General features: G+C 45.5%; 1 protein-coding gene across 5 annotated transcripts in view; it reads left to right on the top strand.

The window, feature by feature from the left end:
• The window catches only part of GOLGA4 (golgin A4), a 103,101-nt gene extending 79,361 nt beyond the window's left edge, over nt 1-23,740 (top strand). For 4 of the 5 annotated variants that reach the window (XM_073678313.1, XM_073678316.1, XM_073678317.1 and 1 more), the window contains 3 exons: nt 312-398; nt 14,238-14,283; nt 22,847-23,740. In XM_073678313.1, the coding sequence (XP_073534414.1) occupies nt 312-398; nt 14,238-14,267 (117 nt within the window). In that variant the 3' untranslated portion in view covers nt 14,268-14,283; nt 22,847-23,740. The remainder of the gene's footprint in view (nt 1-311; nt 399-14,237; nt 14,284-22,846) is intronic. The other variant, XM_073678314.1, reaches the window with a different exon arrangement.
• Nucleotides 23,741-24,169: the final 429 nt, after the last annotated feature.

Below are 24,169 nucleotides of genomic sequence, written 5' to 3' on the forward strand. Positions count from 1 at the left end.
TAAGGGCACCGTATGTCTTATGTTCTTTCCAACTGTGCCTTTTAAGCAAGAGTATCATTTGGCCACTACGTGACATAATTTTGGTGCTGCATAACCTTGTTATTATACTGTATGTACTTTAGTTTTTAGTGTTACTAAAATCTTCCTGGTCTTGCCTATGTGTAAGTATAATAATAATAATCTTTTTATTTATATAGCACCAACATGTTCTGCAATGCTTTACAATTCACACAATTTACAAAAATTCTGCATATACTGTAATTCATTAGCTGACCTTCACCTTCTAATTATTTTTATTATTTGTTTTTAAGACCATGGCGAAAGTTATCACTACAGTACTTAGATTTCCAGCTGATCAAGCTCAGAAGATCTTAGAAAGAGAGGATTCTCGACCCGTGGTAAGGTTTATCTCCGTGTCTCATGGATCCCAAGATAAAAGGAGACAGTGCTATATTAGTATGCTGGTTATTTTAGTGGATGAAATTGACAATGTAATGGAGCAGCTGCGTTTTTAGAATTTCGGAACCCATTGTCAGTCGATGAGATGAATGTCTGAAACGGGTGTATCCCTCTTTTTCATATGACTTGATATGCACACAGCCAATCTGAACCATGTTGCTAGTCATGGTGTCAGGGAAGATGGCATTTGGCTGAATAAGCTTGTAATCTTGGATTTATTGCTGGTTCACGTTAATCCTCCTTTTTGTGTTGAAATATTTTACTGATTCTGTTAAAATGTTCCAATATTTAGTAAATGGAATAGTCAGATCTTTTTCAGTACAAACCAATTTGGGCAATTTTGTTTAAAACAAATTTCTAAAAAGTAATAAAACCTTGTTACAAGCGAATTAACCCCTGAGAATCACAATGCCTGATAAGAAACTGTGGTGACATGACTCTTTGCCTCCATGGATGACCTGTCGTGGCAGGGGAAAAAAAAAATAATAATGGGAAAAACTGTAAGGTAAGTATTTTTGAAACCTTCTTTATGGCAAGCTTTTCTTTTTTGAAAAAAACCTATTAGAAATTGACTGCGGCCTGGTGATCAATTGATCACCAAATGTCTAAGTTTTGAAATCCCTTGCAAATGGCTATACTCACTGGTTAAACTGGGTAGGTTATACATCTATTCCTCAGATGTGCAAATACTTACTGACAATAGGGTAATGTATAATATTTTATAAAGGATGGTTGGATTTCTTGCCTTAGACCTCAGTCAGGAGCCTCTCATGCAGCCAAATCCGTTCTCATACTTTGCACTGACGAGGGCCAACAGCCCGAAACACTGTGTCTGCAAATTGAGATTCTGATTTGGCTTTTATCCTAAGTCATATTGCACGACTCATTAAATGGTTGATTGTGACTTGTAGGATTGCTGCTTCCAATAGGTGGCGCTATAGAGTACAAGTCCTCTTTCTCTGAAGAGGCAATTTGCATATTGCCTGATGAAGAAATGTTATAGTTAATATTTGTTTGCACTGCCATATTTGTGGCAGGCTGCTAAAGGAACACTGAACATTTCTCAGCCATGCCACTTTGTTTTACCCATTATCACTCTTACTAGATGGTGGCCCGATTCTAACGCATCGGGTATTCTAGAATATGTATGCGGCCGACCGGGCGCGACTAATCAGCGAAGCAGTGTTTCAATGGGTTGTGCACTACTTTAAATTAACCCCCCAATGTATCCCCCCAGGGCCCCAAATGAATTTTGTAATTACGTCATGTTGTCAATATTGCTTGTGACAACATCGCTGATCGTGCACAGCCAACACGTAATTCCCCCGGCTGCAGCCGGCTCTAGCTTCCGCTTACATCACGACTATTTGCCGCTGCAGCCAGGGGTCTCCTGTTCCGCATACCACGGTGAATGGCGGGCTGTGGGCGGGGTTATCCCCCATCATGTCACACCCAGCATCCACCGCGCGCTCTGTCAATGAATGCGCGTGCGGTGGATGCCGGGTGTGACGGGATGGGGGATAACCCCGCCCATAGCCCATCACTCACCGTGGAACGCGAAACAGGAGACCCCTTGGCTGCAGCCACAAATAGTGGTGACATAAGCGGAAGCAAGAGCCAGCTGCAGCCGGGGGTCACCTGTTCAGTACGTCATGGGCAGTTGGTGAGTCACATGACCACATGGGCGGAGTCAGCCCTACTATCTCCCGACGGTGGCGTACATATTTTAAATCTGGCGCCAATTGGCCGGAGAGCGTGTTTCAATTTGGCGCCAATATCGCTGATTGGTCGTGGCCGCAACCAATCAGCGAACCATGTTAGTGAGGACCGGGAGCGGCGCTGCCTGTGCGGGTATATATACGCACACACACTGCTCAAAAAAGTAAAAGGAACACTCAACACATCCTAGATCTGAATGAATGAAATATTCTCATTGAATACTTTGTTCTGTACAAAGTTGAATGTGCTGACAACAAAATCACACAACAATCGTCAATGGAAATCAAATTTATTAACCAATGGAGGCCTGGATTTGGATTCACCCCCAAAATTAAAGTGGAAAAACACACTACAGGCTGATCCAACTTTGATGTAATGTCCTTAAAACAAGTCAAAATGAGGTTCAGTATTGTGTGTGGCCTCCACTTGCCTGTATGACCTCCCTACAATGCCTGGGCATGCTCCTGATGAGGTTGTGGATGGTCTCCTGTGGGATCTCCTCCCAGACCTGGACTAAAGCATCCACCAACTCCTGAACAGTCTGTGGTGCAACGTGACGTTGGTGGATGGAGCTAGACATGATCTCCAATATGTACTCAATCGGATTCAGGTCTGGGGAACGGGCAGGCCAGTCCATAGCTTCAATGCCTTCATTTTGCAGGAACTGCTGACACACTCCAGCCACATGAGGTCTGGCATTGTCCTGCATTAGGAGGAACCCAGGGCCAACCGCACCAGCATATGGTCTCACAAGTGGTCTGAGGATCTCATCTCGGTACCTCATGGCAGTCAGGCTACCTCTGGCGAGCACATGGAGGGCTGTGCGGCCCTCCAAAGAAATGCCACCTCACACCATTACTGACCCACTGCCAAACCGGTCATGCTGATGGATGTTGCAGGCAGCAGATCGCTCTCCGCGGCGTCTCCAGACTCTGTCACGTCTGTCATATGTGCTTAGTGTGAACCTGCTTTCATCTGTGAAGAGCACAGGGCGCCAATGGTGACTTTGCCAATCCTGATGTTCTGTGGCAAATGCAAAGCTTCCTGCACGGTGTTCAGCTGTGAGCACAACCCCCATCTGTGGATGTCGGGCCCTCATACCACCCTCATGGAGTCGGTTTCTAACCGTTTGTGCAGGCACATGGACATTTGTGGCCTGCTCGAGGTCATTTTGCAGGGCTCTGGCAGTGCTCCTTCTATTCCTCCTTGCACAAAGGAGGAGGTAGCGGTCCTGCTGCTGGGTTGTTGCCCTCCTATGGCCCCCTCCACGTCTCCTGGTGTACTGGCCTGTCTCCTGGTAGCACCTCCAGCCTCTGGACACTATGCTGACAGACACAGCAAACCTTCTTGCCTCAGCTCGCATTGATGTGCCATCCTGGATGAGCTGCACTACCTGAGCAACTTCTGTGGGTTGTAGAGTCCGTCTCATGCTACCACGAGTGTGAAAGCACAACCAACATTCAAGTGACCAAAACATCAGCCAGAAAGCATTGGTACTGAGATGTGGTCTGTGGTCCCCACCTGCAGAACCACTCCTTTATTGAGGGTGTTTTGATAATTGCCAATAATTTCCATCTATTGTCTATTCCATTTGCAGAACAGCATGCGAAATTGATTGTCAATCAGTGTTGCTTCCTAAGTGGACAGTTTGATTTCACAGAAGTTTGATTTACTTGGAGTTATATTCTGTTGTTTAAGTGTTCCCTTTATTTTTTTGAGCAGTGTAATATGTGTGTGTATGTATGTGACAGGCCCTGTGACGTGCACTGTGCTCCCTGACTTCACGGGCATGCGCAAAGAGCCACTCACATAGAGCGCGCTTTGCTTCATCCCAGCCCCGTCTGCCAGTGACAGTGACCCCCACCCCCCACCCCCAGCGCCTGCGCAATAGAACCCTGCGGTGCAGTGCACAGGCAGACAGTGCCGGGAGGAAGCAAAGCATGCTCTATGTGAGCGGCCCTTTGCACATGTGACTCGCCCCTGGGCCTGCTGTGTCGCGCAGCGTCTCGAGCACGGGGGCTTACCCGGAACCGGATCAGATGAGGGTTGTAGTCTCCGAGTGGCGGGGACCCGGTCCGTGCCCAGGGAGTCAGCTCAGTGTGTGGCAGTCTTGATAGATGTTATTTGAGTGTCGACTACGCCACCCGTTGATTTGCAGCTATGGAGCTGCCGCTGCAGGGCAGACCGCTGAGGCCGGTGTTGAATTGTGCAGCGTGATAGTATAACCCCCAACGGGAGGGGTATGGCCTCAGGGCAGCCGACATGGAAGATGAGGGTAGCAGGAACCACTCAGAGACGGTGCGGTGTAATTCAGGGTCTTTACTGGTAACAACGATAGACCCTCCCGGAGTACTTGCTAGCAAACGGGGCCTGGTCAGTCCTTGAGCAGATGGGATCTCCCCTGGCCAGGCGGAGTTGTAGGCCTCCCAAACTGACTGTACTCTTCTGGCTACCTTGCTAGAAGCGGATATAAGTAGCCCACGTCCCTGAGTGTACCGTGTGGTGCTCACCCGTATGGCCGGTGACTTGGGGCCTTCTAATGGCTTCCGCTCCACGATGGCGGCGCTGGTCCCACGCGTGTGACCGTGCCTTCGGGTTTCTGGGCCTGAGGACCTGAAATCCCCTGCCGGTCTGCTTCTGCTGCTGGGTAAGAGTTAGTCCCCACAGCCTCGGACGCCGGGTCCGGTAAGAAAGCTTCTCAGTCAGGGCGAGCTCTGCAGCTGCCAGCCCCTGACTCGTAGTAGTATTGCTCCCACTGAGCTTCTGCTGTTTCTTCCTGTGACTGTTTCTTGTCTCTACTCTCCTTGACTGCTAACCCTGCTTCAGCCCCGGGTTTATATAGGGGAAATTCTTCCCCTCCCAAGACTGGGCAGGAGGTGTGGCATGCACAGGATCCCTGACCAAAGGACCTCCCACCTGCTCTCAGACATAACATCTCTATCACTGTGGCAACCAGACCCCTGGGGTGTCACATTCCCCCCTAGTGAAATTTAGTACTCCGGGACTAAACATATTTTTGTAAACATAACAGAGTACAACCAAAACATTATAATAAAGAGACACATAACGATGGTCACGGCGTGTCCGCAACCGGGTGCAGTCTTTGAGGAAAAACAAGGTGTCCATTTCACCAAAACAGGGAGACGGTGTCCATTTCACCAAAACAGGGATACGTAACCAGGTAGGGGTTTGTCCTGCCCCAAGTCCTTAACAGTCTTTAGTCCATCCTGGGTTACGCTCCAACTATGTACAAGGATTCCCGGTAAATCCACCAAGGATTCCTAAAAATAACTGGAAACACAAAATTATACACAAGCAACAATACATAGATAAACATAAATAAAACAATTTATACGCTTCAAATCCTCCAGCGTGCGGGTAACTGGCCTCTAGTGGCCCTAGTGGACCTACGGAGCTGACTGTCTGGCCCTGAACTACAGGGTGTAGGAGCTGTCAAGGGTAAACTGGGCAGCTGTCTACCGGCTCTTTGTCTCACTAGGGGTACGGCAGGCTCACTATAAGCAGAGGGTTGATCCTCCTGTTCTGCTTGTGTGGAGTCTTCTGCCTCCTGGACCGGCTGTTCTTCCAGCTCTACCTGTTGCTCCGTAGGTGCTTGGGATGCTGGTTGGAGGAAGGTGAGTACGGGTACCACAACTGCACCATTGACTTGAGTCCAAGACCGAGGGAAGTCCCCGAGCACAGTACTAACCATATCTTCCCTTTCCTCTACGGGTCGATGGTCTTCTTGTTCCTCTTCAGGGTTCCTCAGTTGTTCGGGACACTTCTTCAGGTGGTCCCGGGATACAATGGCTGTGGTTTCCCCTCCGTCTTTACTGATGGTACAAACCTTCGGGTTCTCGTGGCTTGAGGGCAGTACGGTGTACGGGTCCTTCTCCCACTGGTCGTCCAACTTGTGGAGCCGTCTCTCCCTCTTCAAGACCTGCTCTCCGGGTACCAGGGGAACAGCGGGAGCATACTGGTTGTAAGTTTTCTCTTGTCTTTCCCTAGCCTGACAGAGACTTCGCTCCACGCTCTCCTGTACTCTCCGGTACTGCTGCTGCCTCTCCGTGTCCCAGTCTGTTTCTGGTGAAGTGTCCTCGGGTGTCAGGACTCCCATTTCCAGGTCAACAGGTAACTTTCCAGGTCTTGCCCTCATTAGGTAAGCCGGGGTACAGTTGGTGGAACCTACCGGGATGTGGTTGTATAGGTCCACCAGATCGGGCAACTTCTCAGGCCACAGACTGCGTTCTTCCAGGGGCAACGTTTTTAAAAGATCCATTACCACCTGGTTCATTTTCTCACAAAGTCCATTAGTTTGCGGATGGTAGGGTGTCGTCCTTATCTTCCGGCAGCCATACAGATTGCAGAATTCCTGGAAGACCTCCGCTTCAAAGGCAGGTCCCTGGTCCGTCAGCACTTGGTCCGGGTACCCGTGTGGACGGCAAAAGTGCTGCTGGAAGGCTCTAGCTGCTGTTTGAGCCGTTAAGTCCTTGACGGGGACGACAACCAAGAACCGGGAGTAATGATCCACGATGGTTAACGCGTAGACGTAGCCACTTCTGCTTGGGGTCAGTTTTACATGATCCAAGGCTACCAGTTCCAACGGTTGCCGGGTGACGATGGACTGCAGGGGAGTCTTCTGGCTGGCACGGTCCTTCCTTCTCAGGTTGCACGGGCCACAGTCTCTGCACCACTTCTCAATGGTTCCCCTCATGCCTACCCAGTGGAATCGCTCGCGCAGCAGGAACTCCAGCTTCTTCCACCCGAAGTGTCCAGCTCCGTCGTGGTATGCCTCCATCACCATGGCTGCGTCTCTTCGTGGCACCACTACTTGCCAGAGTAATTCATGCGTCCGGGAGTTAACCATTCTGCGGCACAACTTCCCTTTGTAAAGGAACAGTCGACTCTTCTCTGCCCATAGTTGTTTGGCTTCCTCCGGAGCGTCTGGTTCAAGGCGAGCCTCCGGCCGAGTCAGCATCTCCTTCAGTCGGACGGCAGGGTCGCTGTCTTGCGTTTCCGCCCAGTTGTAGTGGGGTAAGGGGTTCAACGTAGCAGCCTGCTTACTCCTTACCCGGTGGGAATACTGGATAGTCCCATGACGGTGGAACGCAGGGAGTTCAACTTCTTCCAGTCCCTCCGGATCTTCTCCTCCGTCCGGCAGGTTGGGCATCCTGGACAGGGCGTCCGCGTTGGTATTGGAGCGTCCTGCCCGGTATTTGATTGTGAACTCGTAGTTGGACAGACGGGCCATCCACCTTTGCTCCAGGGCACCGAGTCTTGCCGTGTCCAGGTGTGTCAACGGGTTGTTATCCGTGTACACTGTGAACCGGGAAGAAGCGAGGTAATGCTTAAAGCGCTCGGTGACTGCCCATACTACGGCCAGGAACTCTAGCTTAAATGAGCTGTAATTCTCGGGGTTCCTTTCGGTGGGTCGCAGTTTTCGGCTGGCGTAGGCGATTACTCGTTCCTTCCCCTGCTGGATCTGGGACAGTACGGCTCCTAGCCTGATGTTACTGGCGTCGGTGTAGAGGATAAAGGGCTGGCTATAATCCAGGTACGCCAGTATTTCGTCCCCCGTGAGGGCCATCTTCAGCTGGCGGAAGGACTCTTCTTCCAGCTCCTCCCATTTGAAGGGCGGCTTCTGGTTCTTGGCCTTCCGGGACTGGCCTATCAGGAGGTCCTGCATAGGTGCTGCCTTTTTGGTGAAACCGGGAATAAACCTTCGGTAGTAGCCTACCAACCCGAGGAACTGCCGCACTTCTTTTACGCTGGAGGGGCTTGGCCATTCCTTAATTGCGGTGATCTTATCAGGGTCGGGAGCCACTCCGTCAGCGCTCACCACGTGTCCCAGGTACTGCACCTTTGGTTTCAGGAGGTGACACTTGGAGGGTTTCACCTTTAGGCCGTAACTCGCCAGAGCTTCGAACACTTCCGCCAGGTGTTTCAGGTGGTCCTCATACGTCTTGGAATATACGATGACATCGTCCAGGTACAACAGGACCGTCTCGAAGTTTCTGTGGCCCAGACAACACTCCATTAGTCGTTGGAAGGTTCCCGGTGCGTTGCAGAGCCCGAACGGCATGCAGGTGAACTCGCTAAGTCCCATCGGGGTGGTGAATGCGGTCTTCTCCCGGTCCGCCTCTGCTACAGGAACCTGCCAGTACCCGCTAGTGAGATCCAAGGTAGAGAAGAAGTTAGCAGATCTTAAAGCAGCCAATGACTCCTCTATCCTTGGTAAGGGGTACGCATCCTTGTGTGTGATACGATTGATTTTCCGGTAATCTACACACATCCTCATGGTGTTGTCTTTCTTTCGGACTAAGACTAGTGGAGCTGCCCAGGGGCTACAGCTATCCCTGATCACCCCAGCCTCCTTCATGTCTCTAAGCATCCCCTTGGCGTGTTGGTAGTGGGCAGGGGGTACGGGTCGATACCTCTCTTTTATAGGAGGATGGTCTCCCGTGGGGATGTGGTGTTCTACCCCCTTGACTCGCCCGAAGTCTAACGGGTGTTTACTGAACACTCTCTCGTACTCCTGAACCACCCGATAGACTCCTTGTTTCTGGTGGGCGGGAGTGGAGTCAGTACCCAGATGTAGTTGCTGACACCAGTCCTCCATGTTTTTCTTAGAGCCGTTACCTTCCTCCGGGTGAGATGGAGGCAAGGGTTCCACAGATTGTATAGAATTTTGGTTAATGGTATATAATTTGGCTAGCGTGGCATTCCGGGGCAGGTACACTTCCCTCTCCCCGATATTTATTATGCGAACGGGCACCCTCCCATGGCGTACATCAACCACCCCCCGTGCTGTCAAAATGGTGGGCCTACTGTCCGAGTAAACTGGTTCTACCATTGCCTGGTAATCTCTACCTCTCAGACCAATAGCTGCCCGGCACCAAATCATCATTTCACTTTTTGGGGGCATGGCAATAGGAAAAGGGTCACACATTCTTACGCTACCAATCTCACCGCCGGAGAGTTCCACCTGTTGCCGTCGCATCAGTGCCCGGATCTCTTTCTGGAGCACCCGCTGCTCGCCGGAGCTGGCGTTCTTGGCAACCTGCTGTAAAAGGAAAATCACCTCTGCAAGACAATTTTCAATTACATTAGTTCCTAAAGTTATTTTTGGGTGACTCTCATGTTTGTCAATATCTACAATGATCAGTCCCTGTGCTGCCAGTTCGACTCTACCGATTTTGATGGTCACCTCTTTAAATCCGATCTGTGGCACGGGCTGGCCATTGCTGGCGATGATACTCAAGTCGTCGTCAGGGTAGCGGGTAATATCCGAGTCATTCCAGTACTGCTTAAAGAGCACGTACGGGATGGTGGTGACCTGTGACCCGGTGTCCAGTAGGGCACTCATGGGAATGCCATCCAGTACCACAGGCAAGACTGGACGTCCTCCCACATATCTGTCGCGCCAGTTCGATGGGCCTGATGATCTTTTTCCTGGGGGTTGGCCCTCTACCCCAGGTTGTGCCCGTTTAAAGAACAGTACCTTGCCATATGTCCGGGTTGATTGCAGCGGCGGCAGATGGGTCGTCCGTCCTCGCTGTATCGGTCACTGGGTCTTCCTCTGGCCGGTGGGGTCCTCCTTGGTCGACGCCACGGGATGTCCTCCGGTCCGGATGCCAGCTGGATCTTCCCTGGGGTGGAAACCTGTAAAGACTGCACAGTTCGGGTTAGCGCAGCAACGCTCTTAGCTAGCTCTTGGACCTGATGGTGTAGGTCTGGAGCCGGGTCATTGTCCAAAGCCTGCGCATCAGCTCCCACAGGCCCTGCCGACAAGGGCGCCGCCTCCTGGTGGTAAGTAATAGCTGGGCGCCTGTGGGTCATAACGCCACCCGGTGCCGGTTCTCGGAGCACCCGGATGGCTCTGTCCTTGAACTGTGCAAAGCCCAGATGGGGATCCTGTAAGGCCATCGCCCGCAACTGGGTTCGGTGGGCATTACAATACAGTCCCTCTATAAACTGTTCGGTCAACAGCCTGTCCTCGTTTCCCACTCCATCAGGGTCGGTCTGCTTAATGGCCCTCAGGGCCTCTTGTAGGTTTAGTGCATAGTCCCTTATACTCTCATGCGCTCGCTGCTTGCACCCGTAGAATCTAAGCTTAATCTCGGCTGAGGTGCGGGTATCAAAGGTGTCCTTCAGCCGGGTTAGTATCCCTGTGACAGTCTTCCTCCCAGGTGGCCAGGATTTTACTTCCCTTTTAGCTGCTCCGGTTAGTTGGGCCACCAGGATGCTCACTTTTTGCTCTTCTGTGAGGGGGTACACCTGGAAGAGGCTATCCAGCTTTTCTCTAAAGTCATGCAGGGTATGTGACTCCCCTGAGTACTGGGGTAGCCAAGCTGCTCCCGGGATATAGGGCATGGTGAAGGGCATAACTGCAGCAGCGGTGGCGCTGGCGGGGGTTGAGGCAGTGAAGCTCTCCTCCGTATCCGACATCTTCCTCCCCCCTAGTGGACCGTGGCCTACCTTGCGATGATCCTGTTCCGTAGGCCGCGGCTCCGCAGTACATCGTCAGGGTTGAGGACCTTCCGTCGCGCTCCGGTGACGTCGGCGTCTGCTGGGCTCCTTCCAGGACCTTACGCAACGTCCGGACGTGAGGCGGGGCTTCAGTTCTCGCGCGCTTTCGAAGTCCACGCCCCTCTTCTTCCCGCGCGGCGTCCTCAAGATGGCGTCCAATGGCGGGAAAACTCCACGGATGGCGGGAAGAAGGCCGAAGATGGCGCCGGATGGCGGGAAAACTTCGCGGATGGCGGGAAGAAGGCAGAAGATGGCGCCGGATGGCGGGAAACCTCACCACTGGTAAGTTTGAACAGTCTTTGCTTTTCAGGCACGCAGTACCCGGTGGTTGCGGGCACGAAATCCTGCCGACTACGCCAAAGTTGACGCGCCCCTGGGCCTGCTGTGTCGCGCAGCGTCTCGCGCACGGGGGCTTACCCGGAACCGGATCAGATGAGGGTTGTAGTCTCCGAGTGGCGGGGACCCGGTCCGTGCCCAGGGAGTCAGCTCAGTGTGTGGCAGTCTTGATAGATGTTATTTGAGTGTCGACTACGCCACCCGTTGATTTGCAGCTATGGAGCTGCCGCTGCAGGGCAGACCGCTGAGGCCGGTGTAGAATTGTGCAGCGTGATAGTATAACCCCCAACGGGAGGGGTATGGCCTCAGGGCAGCCGACGTGGAAGATGAGGGTAGCAGGAACCACTCAGAGACGGTGCGGTGTAATTCAGGGTCTTTACTGGTAACAACGATAGACCCTCCCGGAGTACTTGCTAGCGAACGGGGCCTGGTCAGTCCTTGAGCAGATGGGATCTCCCCTGGCCAGGCGGAGTTGTAGGCCTCCCAAACTGACTGTACTCTTCTGGCTACCTTGCTAGAAGCGGATATAAGTAGCCCACGTCCCTGAGTGTACCGTGTGGTGCTCACCCGTATGGCCGGTGACTCGGGGCCTTCTAATGGCTTCCGCTCCACGATGGCGGCGCTGGTCCCACGCGTGTGACCGTGCCTTCAGGTTTCTGGGCCTGAGGACCTGAAATCCCCTGCCGGTCGGCTTCTGCTGCTGGGTAAGAGTTAGTCCCCACAGCCTCGGACGCCGGGTCCGGTAAGAAAGCTTCTCAGTCAGGGCGAGCTCTGCAGCTGCCAGCCCCTGACTCGTAGTAGTATTGCTCCCACTGAGCTTCTGCTGTTTCTTCCTGTGACTGTTTCTTGTCTCTACTCTCCTTGACTGCTAACCCTGCTTCAGCCCCGGGTTTATATAGGGGAAATTCTTCCCCTCCCAAGACTGGGCAGGAGGTGTGGCATGCACAGGATCCCTGACCAAAGGACCTCCCACCTGCTCTCAGACATAACATCTCTATCACTGTGGCAACCAGACCCCTGGGGTGTCACACATGCACGTGAAGTCAGGGAGCACAGTGCGCATAACAGTTCCCTGTGACGTGCAGGGGAGGGTGGAAATGTGATAATTAAGCATACAGGTGGGGATTTGGGGGAATAATAAGCACATAGGTGGGGTTTGCTTGGCGTCCTGGGGACGCCATGCCTGTACAAAATAGAATTGATTAAAGCGCTTTTCTCTGCAATCAAACCTCTACTATGGGCCATACAGGTATGTATAGATTTACTTTTCTATACCCTGTATGCCCATAGTAGAAGTCTGATAACTCCAAAGTGGTGACAGATTCCCTATAATTTCACTAACCTACTATCATTATGCTTTTTGACTAATCTTGTCTGTTATGGTGGAAGGTAATGATACAATATAAATGAGTGACATCTGCTTCATGGTGATCATCACCATCCCATCTGATCAGTTTAAGCATTTACATTTCACTTCCATATTTCATTTCCTGAACATTTTATGTTGGTCCCACCATAGAAACTATGAAGGATCTTTAACTAGAGCTCCACGAGACTATTAATGAATGTTAGTAAGGCCAAGTGCACACGACCGTAGCCAGTCTGAGAAAAAAATTGCAGCATGTCCTAGTTTGATCCGATCGATATTCGTATCACCCTTGACCATGTAAGCCAATGAGTGCATGGAAATAATCAGACTGTACTCGGCTGACATCTGGGTACAGAAATTTTGTTCTCCATCTTCTCACGGTGCGCTCCGATTCTATTATTCAAGAGAATCTGATCACACTATGCTGACACTCTGATCAAACTCTGACCGTCTGACCCAAGCCTAAGAGGAGATAGTAGACTAAATTCACCATCGATGTCACAGTACGAGGGCTACTCAAAGGAAACAGTACTAGTCTTTTGGAGTGTGGGGCGCTTATACTACAGCTACTACCGCTTGGTGAATGCATATGAAACTCTTCTGAGTCAGTATGCCAGCTGACATTCTTGGGGAAGGTTTCAAAGTTGGATTCAATGATTCAACCTTTAGCCAATTTTGTTGTTTTTTTTTATTACAATCAACCGCCCGAACTAATGAAAATGTAAGGAAAATTCATCAAGCCATTCTGGAAGATCGCTGTTGGATCATTCATGAACTCAGGGAGTTGACTGAGATTTTATGGAGTTCCTTTCCGCAAATTTAAAGTGATGAATTGGGCATGAAAAAGTTGTAGCAAAATTTGTGCTTTGCCTGCTCACCCAGAGAGACAATTACCTGGCTGAGAATGTAAAGTATTTGAAGCATGCTGAAATTTTAAAATGTAAAAAAAAAAATTAACTATTCTTTTCTTCTTCTTCTTTTTTTTTTTTTTTTTTTTTTTTTTTTTAACAAATGAATTCCGGTTTCTTTTGGGCTCCGCACCCTCTCGTAAGAGCTGTTTCTGATGCTTCTTTACAAAAAGGAAACAAAATGTCATAATTGTGAATCAGCCATCACAAAATAGGTGTAAGATTGAGTAACTTATTGGAAAAAAAAAATTAGTACAGCCAAATGCACCCTCCCAACAACATTAGCGGGCATACTAACTCAGAAGGCCGTAATACAAGCGACCCGCCCTCCAGGATACGATTTCTGTTTCTTTTATGTCTCAGCTCAAGCATTTTTCGAGGCACATTGACAGTACTGCTACCATATAAGCCCCTCACTTGTGTCTGTGGCATCGTAGGACTCGTAGCACCTTGATCCCTTCACTGATTACAAAGGCACAGCACCGTACACACAGGTGTGGCTGCGCCTGGTTCCTATACTGAGATTGAGCTGCAATATAAAGCACAACAAACCCACTGTGCCTATGGAAACAATAAGAGGGCATTTTCATTCTGTAGGTCAAACCCTCTCCAATCAAACACTGATGTCCTTTCCTAAGAATGCGCCATAAATATATCTGCCTCAAATTCTAATGGATCCTGAAATGTAACTGGATTATTTTCTCCTGTCAGACAAAAATTCTCATTATCATCAGTTTGCTCATGGCATCTCTGCCAATGTTACTGGAAATCCCTACAGAATACTGTATGGCTTAATTTGGCTTCCAGCCCCCACCAGTTACCAAATAATTTTCCATGCTAATCTGCATAGACATGTGTATCACTAACCTTCGTGTCAGAATTAACTGCACTAAGCTCTTTTCTCCCTGGCTTTGTAGTTTACCCCGCCTCGCAGTGGTATCTTCTGAATCAGTAAGCATGCGGGTGAGTGAAGAAATGTATTGTATTCTCTACACTAAGCTTGTTGTGTTCCTATTCTTAGTGCTTCTTAGGGTTGTCCGAGCTAAATCGACATGTCTGCAGTCTCTGTGTGTGACTGCAGACTTATGAGTCCCCCTCGCGCAGGCATTTGCTGGTTTCTGAGTTGGGACTGGGAGGGTATGTATGTGTTATACATACTCCCGGGCACAAGCCATCTAGTTGGTGTGGCCTCGCTCCATACACTGGTATAGAGCGAGGCGACACCCCATCTAGTGACATGGCCGTCGAGTGGGGAGTGGCCGACTAGAGGAAGCAGCCTCACTCCATACAAGTGTATGGAAGCGAGGCTGTGCCCACTGGCCAGGAGTATGTAGAACACATACCCTCAGTCCCGGGTCAGAAACCGGCAAATCCCCACCGTGCGTGCGCTGGGGGATTCAGAAGTCTGCAGTCACAGAGTTATTGATTTGAAGCGAACAACCCCTTTAATATTGCTCTGCAATTCTTCCCAAGTATGATTGGCACTTGTCTTCCGTCACTGCATTCATGTTCTGTGAACAGCTTGCTGGCTATTGTGTCATATGCATCCATCATTCTCTTCCATTTTTTGTTTCATTCTTTACTACGTAAAGCAAACATTCATATTCTTTGTCTATTCCATTCTTTATTTCTTTTTTCATTTAAAATACAAGTAATATAAATTTTGGCTATGAAATATTACTATTCTTGCTTTTGCGAAATGTTTCATTAGGACTATGACTTTGCCTTCTATGTGAAATCAGGCACTTATAACACTTGTCAACATTTCTTCCCCTAATTTGGATTGTTTCAAACCTTAAGTTGCAGACCATCGCAGTAGTGATACAGTTGACATGGAAACCCTAATAGATGTTATTTAATCGTATATGTAAAACTGACATGTTTGATTTTTTTTTTGTATTTCTTTTATTTTATTTTTTTAAAACTTCCCTGTGTATGGCCAATATTGGAAACACAACCATTGTTCTATTTATTCTATGTATTGACAACAAAGATGAATGTTAATAGATTATTACAGTTTCCAGGAAGAGTATAGGGAGTACATGGGAAGGTGTTTCATAATTATAGGGGTTGTCATCTACTACGACAACACCTTCTTCAGCTAAATGTACGGCCCAGATAAAATAAAAAACCTATACTCTCCTTCCGTTCTGGTTCTTTTACAAACGTGTCGGCACTTGCGGTCCCGGGGCTGTGATGCGTTGGAATGACACGTGATGCATGGCGCCTAGTCAGCGCTTGGCATCAGTTGCGCCACCTTCGGACAAATTGAACATGAAGAGGAAGTCCAGGATCAGCTGCAGCCCTGGCTTCCTCTTCATGTTCAGTTTGTCCGAAGGCGGATACAGTGACGCCAGCACTGATTGGGCACCGGGAATCACATGTCATTGTACCTCATCAGGGCCATGGGACCTCAAAGGTACCTTTTGCAGGTGTTTTGTGTTAATTATTCTAATTTACTGAGATAATAACTTTTGTGTTTTCATTGGCTGTAAGCCATAATCATCAACATTAGCAGAAATAAACACTTGAAATACATCACTGTTTGTAATGACTCTATATAATGAGTTTCACTTTTTGTATTGAAGAACTGAAATAAATAAACTTTTTGATGATCTAATTTAGTGAGATGCACCTGTATGTCAGGTTCCTCTATCCCCCCCCCCCCTTTCCATGTTAAACTTTCATATCACGGTAATACCTAAACAAGGGAAGGACCCTGCTAATTGTGCTAATTACTGACCTATATCTTTATTAAATGCAGATCTAACAATTTTTACAAAAATCCTAGCAAACAGAATGAGTTTCTTCCTCTCGGATTTGTTCCACAAAAACCAGGTTGGTTTTGTGTTACATAGACACGCAGGAGATAATACCAGGCATACTATAGACTTGGTTGATACTCTTAGAAGAAGTAATCGGTTGCATTATTTGCTTTGCCTCAATGCCGAGAAGGCATCGACTGAACTGTTTTTATTTGCATCTTTAGAAAGATACGGCTTCTCAGACCCATTCTTCCAAGCCATAAGCGCTCTCTATTCGTCGCCTAGGGCAGTCGTTAAACTTCCCAATGCTTCCTCTTCGCATTTTAATATTTTCAATGGGTCCAGGCAGGGGTGTCCCATATCCCACGTTCTGTTTGTGCTTTGCATAGAGCTGTTGACATCTAATATAAGGAATAACCCTAATATTCAGGGTTTTTCAATAAAACAAAAGGAGTTTAAGTTGTCTCTTTTTGCCGACGATATTCCACTCACTTTATGCAACCCAAACATTTCCTTACCCAACCTACATACTTTTCTGATGGAATATGGTGCACTTTCGAGATATAAGATTAACACCACAAAAACTGAAGCTCTCCCTATTAATCTACCCTCCTTGACAGTAACTATCTTACACAAAATGTTCAAATTTGCCTGGAAGGACGACACTAATCTTAAATATCTTGGCATCTTTATGACTGGGTCTTACAATACCTTATATAAACATAACTTCCCAGATTTCTTTCAAGAAGTCAAGCTACTGCTCTCTAAATGGCCCAAGCTTACCCTCTCAATTTTTGATAGAGCAGCTGCTGTAAAAATTACCATTTTGCCCAAATTTCTATATGTGTTAGAAACTCTGCCTATACCAATACCGCGTCTAGTTTTAAAAAAAAAATTCAAACAGATCATCTTGATTTCTTCTGGGGAAATAAATGTCATCACATTGCCAAAACGGTCCTCTTCTCCCCCAAAATCACAGGGAGGCCTTGCCTTTCCAGACATTAGGCGGTTCATCTTCGTAGAATTCCAGCCTGGGCCTCATTGCGAGCTTTTCCTAGGTGGGCTGCAATTTAAAAACTTTGTTAGCCCCTATACTTCCTAAATCATTATTATGATCAGCTGCAAAAAATTATAAACCCTATGACACCCTTGCTAGGGCTTATGTTATTTATGAACAATATCTGAAGAATAAGTAGTAGGCTTTTTCCTCTGATACCATCTAGATCTCCTTTGACCCCTTTCTCTCTCTTTACGCCTTTGATATAAGATCGTTTTTCAGCAAATATGACAAAGACGTGGTTTCAAACCCACTTATTCTACTATGCAGATATAGTGGACCCCTTTACAAGAGATATTTTTCCTTTCCAAACTGTTAGAGAACTGTTTCAAATTCCAAAATCAGCTTTTTTTTTCCTATTTACAAATCCGCCATTTAGCATTGACATTGCACAAAATTCTCCGCACCTACCACATTTGAGCGTCACTGTAAACAGAACCCCTCCACAAAGGGTCTTATTACAGGCATATATAGTATTCTATCTCCTAACTCCTCGGATATACCTGTTAGACATGCCTACATGGACAGATGGGAGAGATATTTGGGTAGGGAATTGCCTGTTTGGTCTAGGGCGGCTAAATCGTCTGTATGTGTAACACAAAAGGAAAACCAATCTAAAATACTGATGCATTGGTACTATACACCAGATATCTTGCATAAGTTCTTCCCCTTTTCATCAGATCGATGTTGGACGTGCATGGGGTTTATTACCACACATATTTTGGGATTGCCCGCTAATCTCCCCTTTTTGGCTGAAGGTGAGGGATTTGATCACCCAGATCTTGGGCATTGTGGTCCCTTTAGATCCTTTGATCTATTTGCTCAATGTATGCTCACGTTCTATGGAAAAACATCCTGCCTGACTGCTCCTCTATATATTAACAGCAACTAAATGCCTTAGAGCCTCCTACTGGAAGAAAAGATTCGCACCTACTTACTGTAAGTGAAGATGAAGGAAATTGGACGGATGGAGAATCTTACTGCATGTCTTAATAACCAGCTTGAAGGGTTTAATCATATATGGGCTCCATGGTACGATTGTTACCAACTTGACTTACAAGGGGCATTCATTAAAGATTTCACCTGACCCACTTCTATTTATCTCAGGACGCTGAAACTTCACATGTGTAATGATATATGTCTCTATAGGTTACGTGCCAATTTGCAACTCAGAACTGATACCGGTCTTGATTGTACAGGTGCTGAAGTGGTGTGAGGTTTCATAATGGACCCAGTGGAATACAGAATTGCTCTCAGTCCACAGGAAGTGGGTCAGGGGAAATCGAGGGTCGTACTATGTTCCTTTCTTCCTCTTTCCTTCATTCTCCTCTTATTTTATCCATCCCCCTCCTCTCTATAGTTGTATTTTTTTATTTTCTGATTTTTGATGTTTGACTGGAACATAAGTTATTTACTGCATATCGGACTTTCGTACTGATTTTTGATAACTCCTCACTGAAAGCTTCTTGTCCGATACAATAGTAAGATATTGCAAGTTTATAACTTATTAAATGAATACATACTTCTTTGACTACGTTTAAAGATAAAAAATTTAAATAAACAGTTAAATAAAAAAAATGTAAAACCCAAATTTATATTTTTTGTTATAAAAAGCAAAATGACAAAAAATTAAAATCAAGGGAAATACTTTAGATGGCTTATTTGATATGAGACTGAATATCTTAGATGTAATATTTACTCTAAATAGTGGTCTGGCAAGAAGCAGCTTTTATTAGACTGTTAGGTTTTTTTAGGAGTTTTGGTGCAGAAACTTTCCAAATCCTCAAAAAAAAAAAAAAAAAAAATTGAGTTTCCACCTTGTTTCTGCGCCAGGAGGACACAGTGTGCACATACCCTTAACTAGTTGGTGGCCAACTATGAATACTATGTGCACTATGTTCTACCTAGCTCCATCCACCAGTGAATGAAGCATGGGAGCTCACCGCCACGTACATGAAACTTAATAATATGCTGGCTGCCTACTGCGGTCGGTAGCGTGAGCATGCATACCATACACTGTCATCTCTTTCTACCAACCTACTTGTGTCCTCTGTTCTGCTAATAACCTAAGGCTAACATCCTCAATAATCCAAATATCCCACTCCCGTCTCCAAGACTTCTCGCATGATGCGCCAATTCTCTGTAATGCACTACCCCAAACAATTAGATTAATTCTCAATACCCACAGTTTTAAGTGTGCCCTAAAAAAGCATTTCTTTAGACTTCTGTCTGGCTGCGTCTGTCTGTAGTGTTTTCACGTGTATTGTGTAACCAAATTTTATTCAGATATGTTTGGTGTAAATTTTATTAGATGGGAAACTTTATTGCATTAGAAAAGAAGAGAAAAAGAAAAAAAACACACAGAAAAAGCAGAAAAGAATAGAATAGCAGAATAAAAATGAGAGAATTAAAATAAAAAAAAAATATAAAAATATACCAAGCAAACCTCAGTAAAGACATTTACTTATTGCCCGCAACTAACCTACACCAACCGTAAATCTATAAATTAGAGCAAAAACTGTAGTAAAATAGTACAGTAGTTTTCCAGTATATTTCTTGGCTAATTAAAAATGTACCAGCAGACGTCTGCAAAAAAAAAAAAACACTGCTACTGGGGCTCTCTGTAATTTTATGGATCATTAGAAAAAATGTAGTGGAATAATTACTACAGTAATTTCCACTAAATTTCTGAAACTACAGTGTGGACATCAGTAAACCAATTACTGAGTGCGCACAATAAACTGACACTAACTGTAATTGTTAGTTTATGCTACAGTATTTTCTACTAAGTACTGCAGTACATTGTGTGCAGAATTATTAGGCAAGTTGTATTTTAGAGGATTATTTTTATTATTGATCAACAACTGTGTTCTCAAAAAGACTCATAAATATCCAAGCTTAATATTTTTGGAAGTTGGAGTGGTTTTTTTTTTTAGATTTGGCTATCTTAGGAGGATATCTGTTTGTGCAGGTAACTATTACTGTGCAGAATTATTAGGCAACTTAATAAAAACCAAATATAATCCCATCTCACTTGTTTATTTTCACAAGGTAAATCAATATTGTTGCACAAAATTTAGAAATAAACATTTCTGACATGCAAAAACCAAAAAAATTAGTGATCAATATAGCCACCTTTCTTTATGATGACACTCCACAGCCTTCCATCCATAGATTGTCAGTTGCTTGATCTGTTTTCGATCAACATTGCATGCAGCAGCCACCACAGCCTCCCAGACACTGTTCTGAGAGGTGTACTGTTTTCCCTCCCTGTAGATCTCACATTTTATGATGGACCTCAGGTTCTCTATGGGGTTCAGATCAGGTGAACAAGGGGGCCATGTCATTATTTTTTCTTCTTTTAGACCTTTACTGGCCAGCTACGCTGTGGAGTAGTTGGATGCATGTGATGGAGCATTGTCCTGCATGAAAATCATGTTTTTCTTGAACGATACCGACTTCTTCCTGTACCACTGCTTGAAGAAGAAGTCTTCCAGAAACTGGCAGTAGGTCTGGGAGTTGAGCTTCACTCCATCCTCAACCCGAAAAGGTCCCACAAGTTCATCTTTGATGATACCAGCCCATACCAGTACCCCACCTCCACCTTGCTGGCGTCTGAGTTGGAGTGGAGCTCTCTGCCCCTTACTGATCCAGCCTCTGGCCCATGAATCTGGCTCATCAAGAGTCATGCTCATTTCATCAGTCCATAAAACCTTTGAAAAATCAGTCTTAAGATATTTCTTGGCCCATTCTTGACGTTTTATCTTATGTTTCTTGTTCAAAGGTGGTCGTTTTTCAGCCTTCCTTACCTTGGCCATGTCCCTGAGTATTGCACACCTTGTGCTTTTTGATACTCCAGTAACGTTGCAGCTTTGAAATATGGCAAAACTGGTGGCGAATGGCATCTTGGCAGCTTCACGCTTGATTTTCCTCAATTCATGGGCGGTTATTTTGCGCCTTTTTTTGCCAACACGCTTCATGCGACCCTGTTGGCTATTTGCCATGAAACGCTTGCTTGTTCGGTGATCACGCTTCAAAAGTTTGGAAATTTCAAGACTGCTGCATCTCTCTGCAAGACATCTCACAATTTTGGACTTTTCAGAGCCCGTCAAATCTCTCTTCTGACCCATTTTGCCAAAGGAAAGGAAGTTGCCTAATAACCAAGCACACCTTATATAGGGTGTTGATGTCATTTGTCAACACCCCTCCTCATTACAGAGATGCACATCACCAGATTTACTTAATTGGTAGTTGGCTCTCAAGCCTATGCAGCTTGGAGTAGGACAACATGTATAAAAAGTATCATGTGATCAAAATACACATTTGCCTAATAATTCTGCACACAGTGTATATTTTACTAGATTTAGATTCTCCTGTCCCTATATCTAACCCTTTCAGCTAATTATTTTTATTTTTTCTTTAAATAAAAATACAAAAAAATTGATACCAACAGATACCAATCGATGTGCATCTCTGATCAATGCATTCTGGCGGAAGGACGCACACACAAGTGGTGTGCAAGAGTAAAAATCAAAAAGTGACAGGAAAACAAAAGTTCTGTCCAAAAATTTAGCATGGGCGCCGCTCAATAATGAACATTGCTGATTAGCGCTCAGGGCCATAAAACGCGCACACAGGTATGGTGCGGGGGGGGGGATTTTCCCTGCCCTTCCGGCGTAAAAATGGCGGTTGACGGCAGCTGGATAATGGGTGGTAGGGGAGGTGTAATTTGGGGTTTAGGATGGGAACACTGTGGTGATCACAAATCACACACAGCAGCAGTAGCATGAGGCACTGGGTCAACAGTAGCGTGGAGAAGCAGCAGCACTACAAGCCCCAGCGGGCAATAGCGGTATCATCATTTTAAATTTAACTATTTGTCTGCGATTAGTTGGTCTGCACAGATTGACCAATCGTGGCGGGTTGGACCTCCGCCTCATCACTCTGGGTCCTCATAGTGATTGGTCCTTTCTGAACTAAAGGAAGGACTGACTGTCTTCCTCTCTTTTGTATTCAACTCTAGTGTCTAGTTTAAAAACTTACCAGATAAACTCATTGTGTCCCCCTAGCGGGATAAATTCATTGTGTCCCCCTAGCTTGAGAGCTTAGTCAGACAGGTATATATTTCATCATCATCCATAGTTTTTTGTTTTTTTTCATAAACTCCCTATAAAAACTGAGTGCAAATGGTCAGGTTTTGCATTGTGGTGGATTTTCCATACACTGACCACATGTTCAAAATCTCAGCATGCTCTATCCGATGGTGTATTATGAACTCTTTCCTGGTGTTGAACTGAATGGGATCAATGTTTATATAGGCATATCTCATATTTTCAGAAATTACTGTTTTTTTTCTGCAGTTTTGTAGTATTTTTTTTTTCTTTGCAAGCTGATATAGAGATTTAGTTTTTGGAAGTGATTAAACCATACTCCTTGTGATACTTGCATGATCCTCCTACTGAAGAAAATGTTTCTCAAATACAGATATTAATACTGAATCAAAATCTGGATCAAAAATAAAAAATGGCGAATTACTGCACTTGTTCATATATGGATGCGTTTTATTGTCCATATCTTTTTGTCCCTATAATACTTTATTTCACATCTGTATTTTAATGTGCTTGCCTGAACCATTGTAGAGTTTTATCCTAGATGTGGCCCTTGCACTGATTGACCTCCTTTTTCTTTTTCTCCCCATGTTTAGTCCTGGCTGAGATAGTCCTCCTAAAGACCTGTGTAATGTCTTCTACAAGACACTGATTCCTGTGGACATCCGCTTTTTTTTCCAGCTACCAGTGGAATGAACTAAGAACCAAAACGGTTTATAATGTTTAACAATCAAGAACTTTTACCATTATGGCCTTGAGTTGAGCTGTTGCTGCATAGTGACCACCGTGTCACAATACTTTTTTCTTATTGTATTCAAAACATTAAATGTCATAAAATTCATAAAGAAATGATTAGGTACAATGGTTTGCATTACTGACCGCATATAATTTAAAGATAACGCTAACGTTAACAGCTAGATTATAAAGGTAAAGTGAACTTTAAATATTATGCCCACTGATAACATTGCTGAGCATGTTGAGACGAGGTGTGGTTCTCCCACTAACCAGCATGTTGGCACTCTACCAGATTTCTCCTATTCCGGGCTATTTTTTTTGGAGTGTCCTATCCATTTACTATAGTTTTGTTCAATTCTTAACAGTCAAATTGGTTTTCTTTTAGGTTAATTATCATAACTGTGTTCTAGCATTTTTTTGTGTGAAATGATTGTGCAATATTATACTAAGGGGAGGAATTGTGGTTACTGCACTCACACTTAATCAGTTTGTTGCTTTGCTTAATTTTCCTTTCCCCTAGGTTTGATTTAGGTTGCTATGGGCCAGTTCTTTTAACTTTTCATCTATGATGAATTATCCTAACCTGGAACACCTGATTGGGGTTTCTCCTAGCTTTTGTATCTATTTTTTGAGAATTGAATACACTATTGTATATTGTAAATAGTCAATACATTAATGTATTATAATGCTGTTTTGTGATGGTTTCAATGTTAATCTTGGAAAACACAGAGCAAAATAAATTTTATTTACAAACATTTCTTTATTATGTTTTTGTTTTTTTTACTATTAAATTCTTGAAAATGTTATTTAAGTGCAATTTTGGTTTGCCGAGATTAGACTTTTGGGCATTACATTTCACTGAGGAATGTCTAAAGGTTTTTTTCTCAGGCTATTTGAAGGCACTGGTATATGGCTCAATCTTTATACAATTTAGCTTTTTGATCAAAGTGTCCCATATTAGATTGTGTTATTATAAAATGTATAAGTCGGGGAAATATTCTGAAAAGAAAAAATAACGTATCTACATTTCTGCATCATACGAAGGACAGTCACTGGGATGTACTTACAATTGCTCATTTTGCCTTTATACCCACTTAATTCTTCTGTTTTCTATTAGGTCTATGACATCACATGATTAAAAACTGACTAGCTGAATCCTTCTAAGCTCTATGTAGAAACAGGAA

This window comes from Phyllobates terribilis, unplaced genomic scaffold, assembly GCF_046119375.1.
Source record: "Phyllobates terribilis strain yellow unplaced genomic scaffold, ASM4611937v1 Scaffold_4__5_contigs__length_816908805, whole genome shotgun sequence".
Classification (NCBI taxonomy): domain Eukaryota; kingdom Metazoa; phylum Chordata; class Amphibia; order Anura; family Dendrobatidae; genus Phyllobates; species Phyllobates terribilis.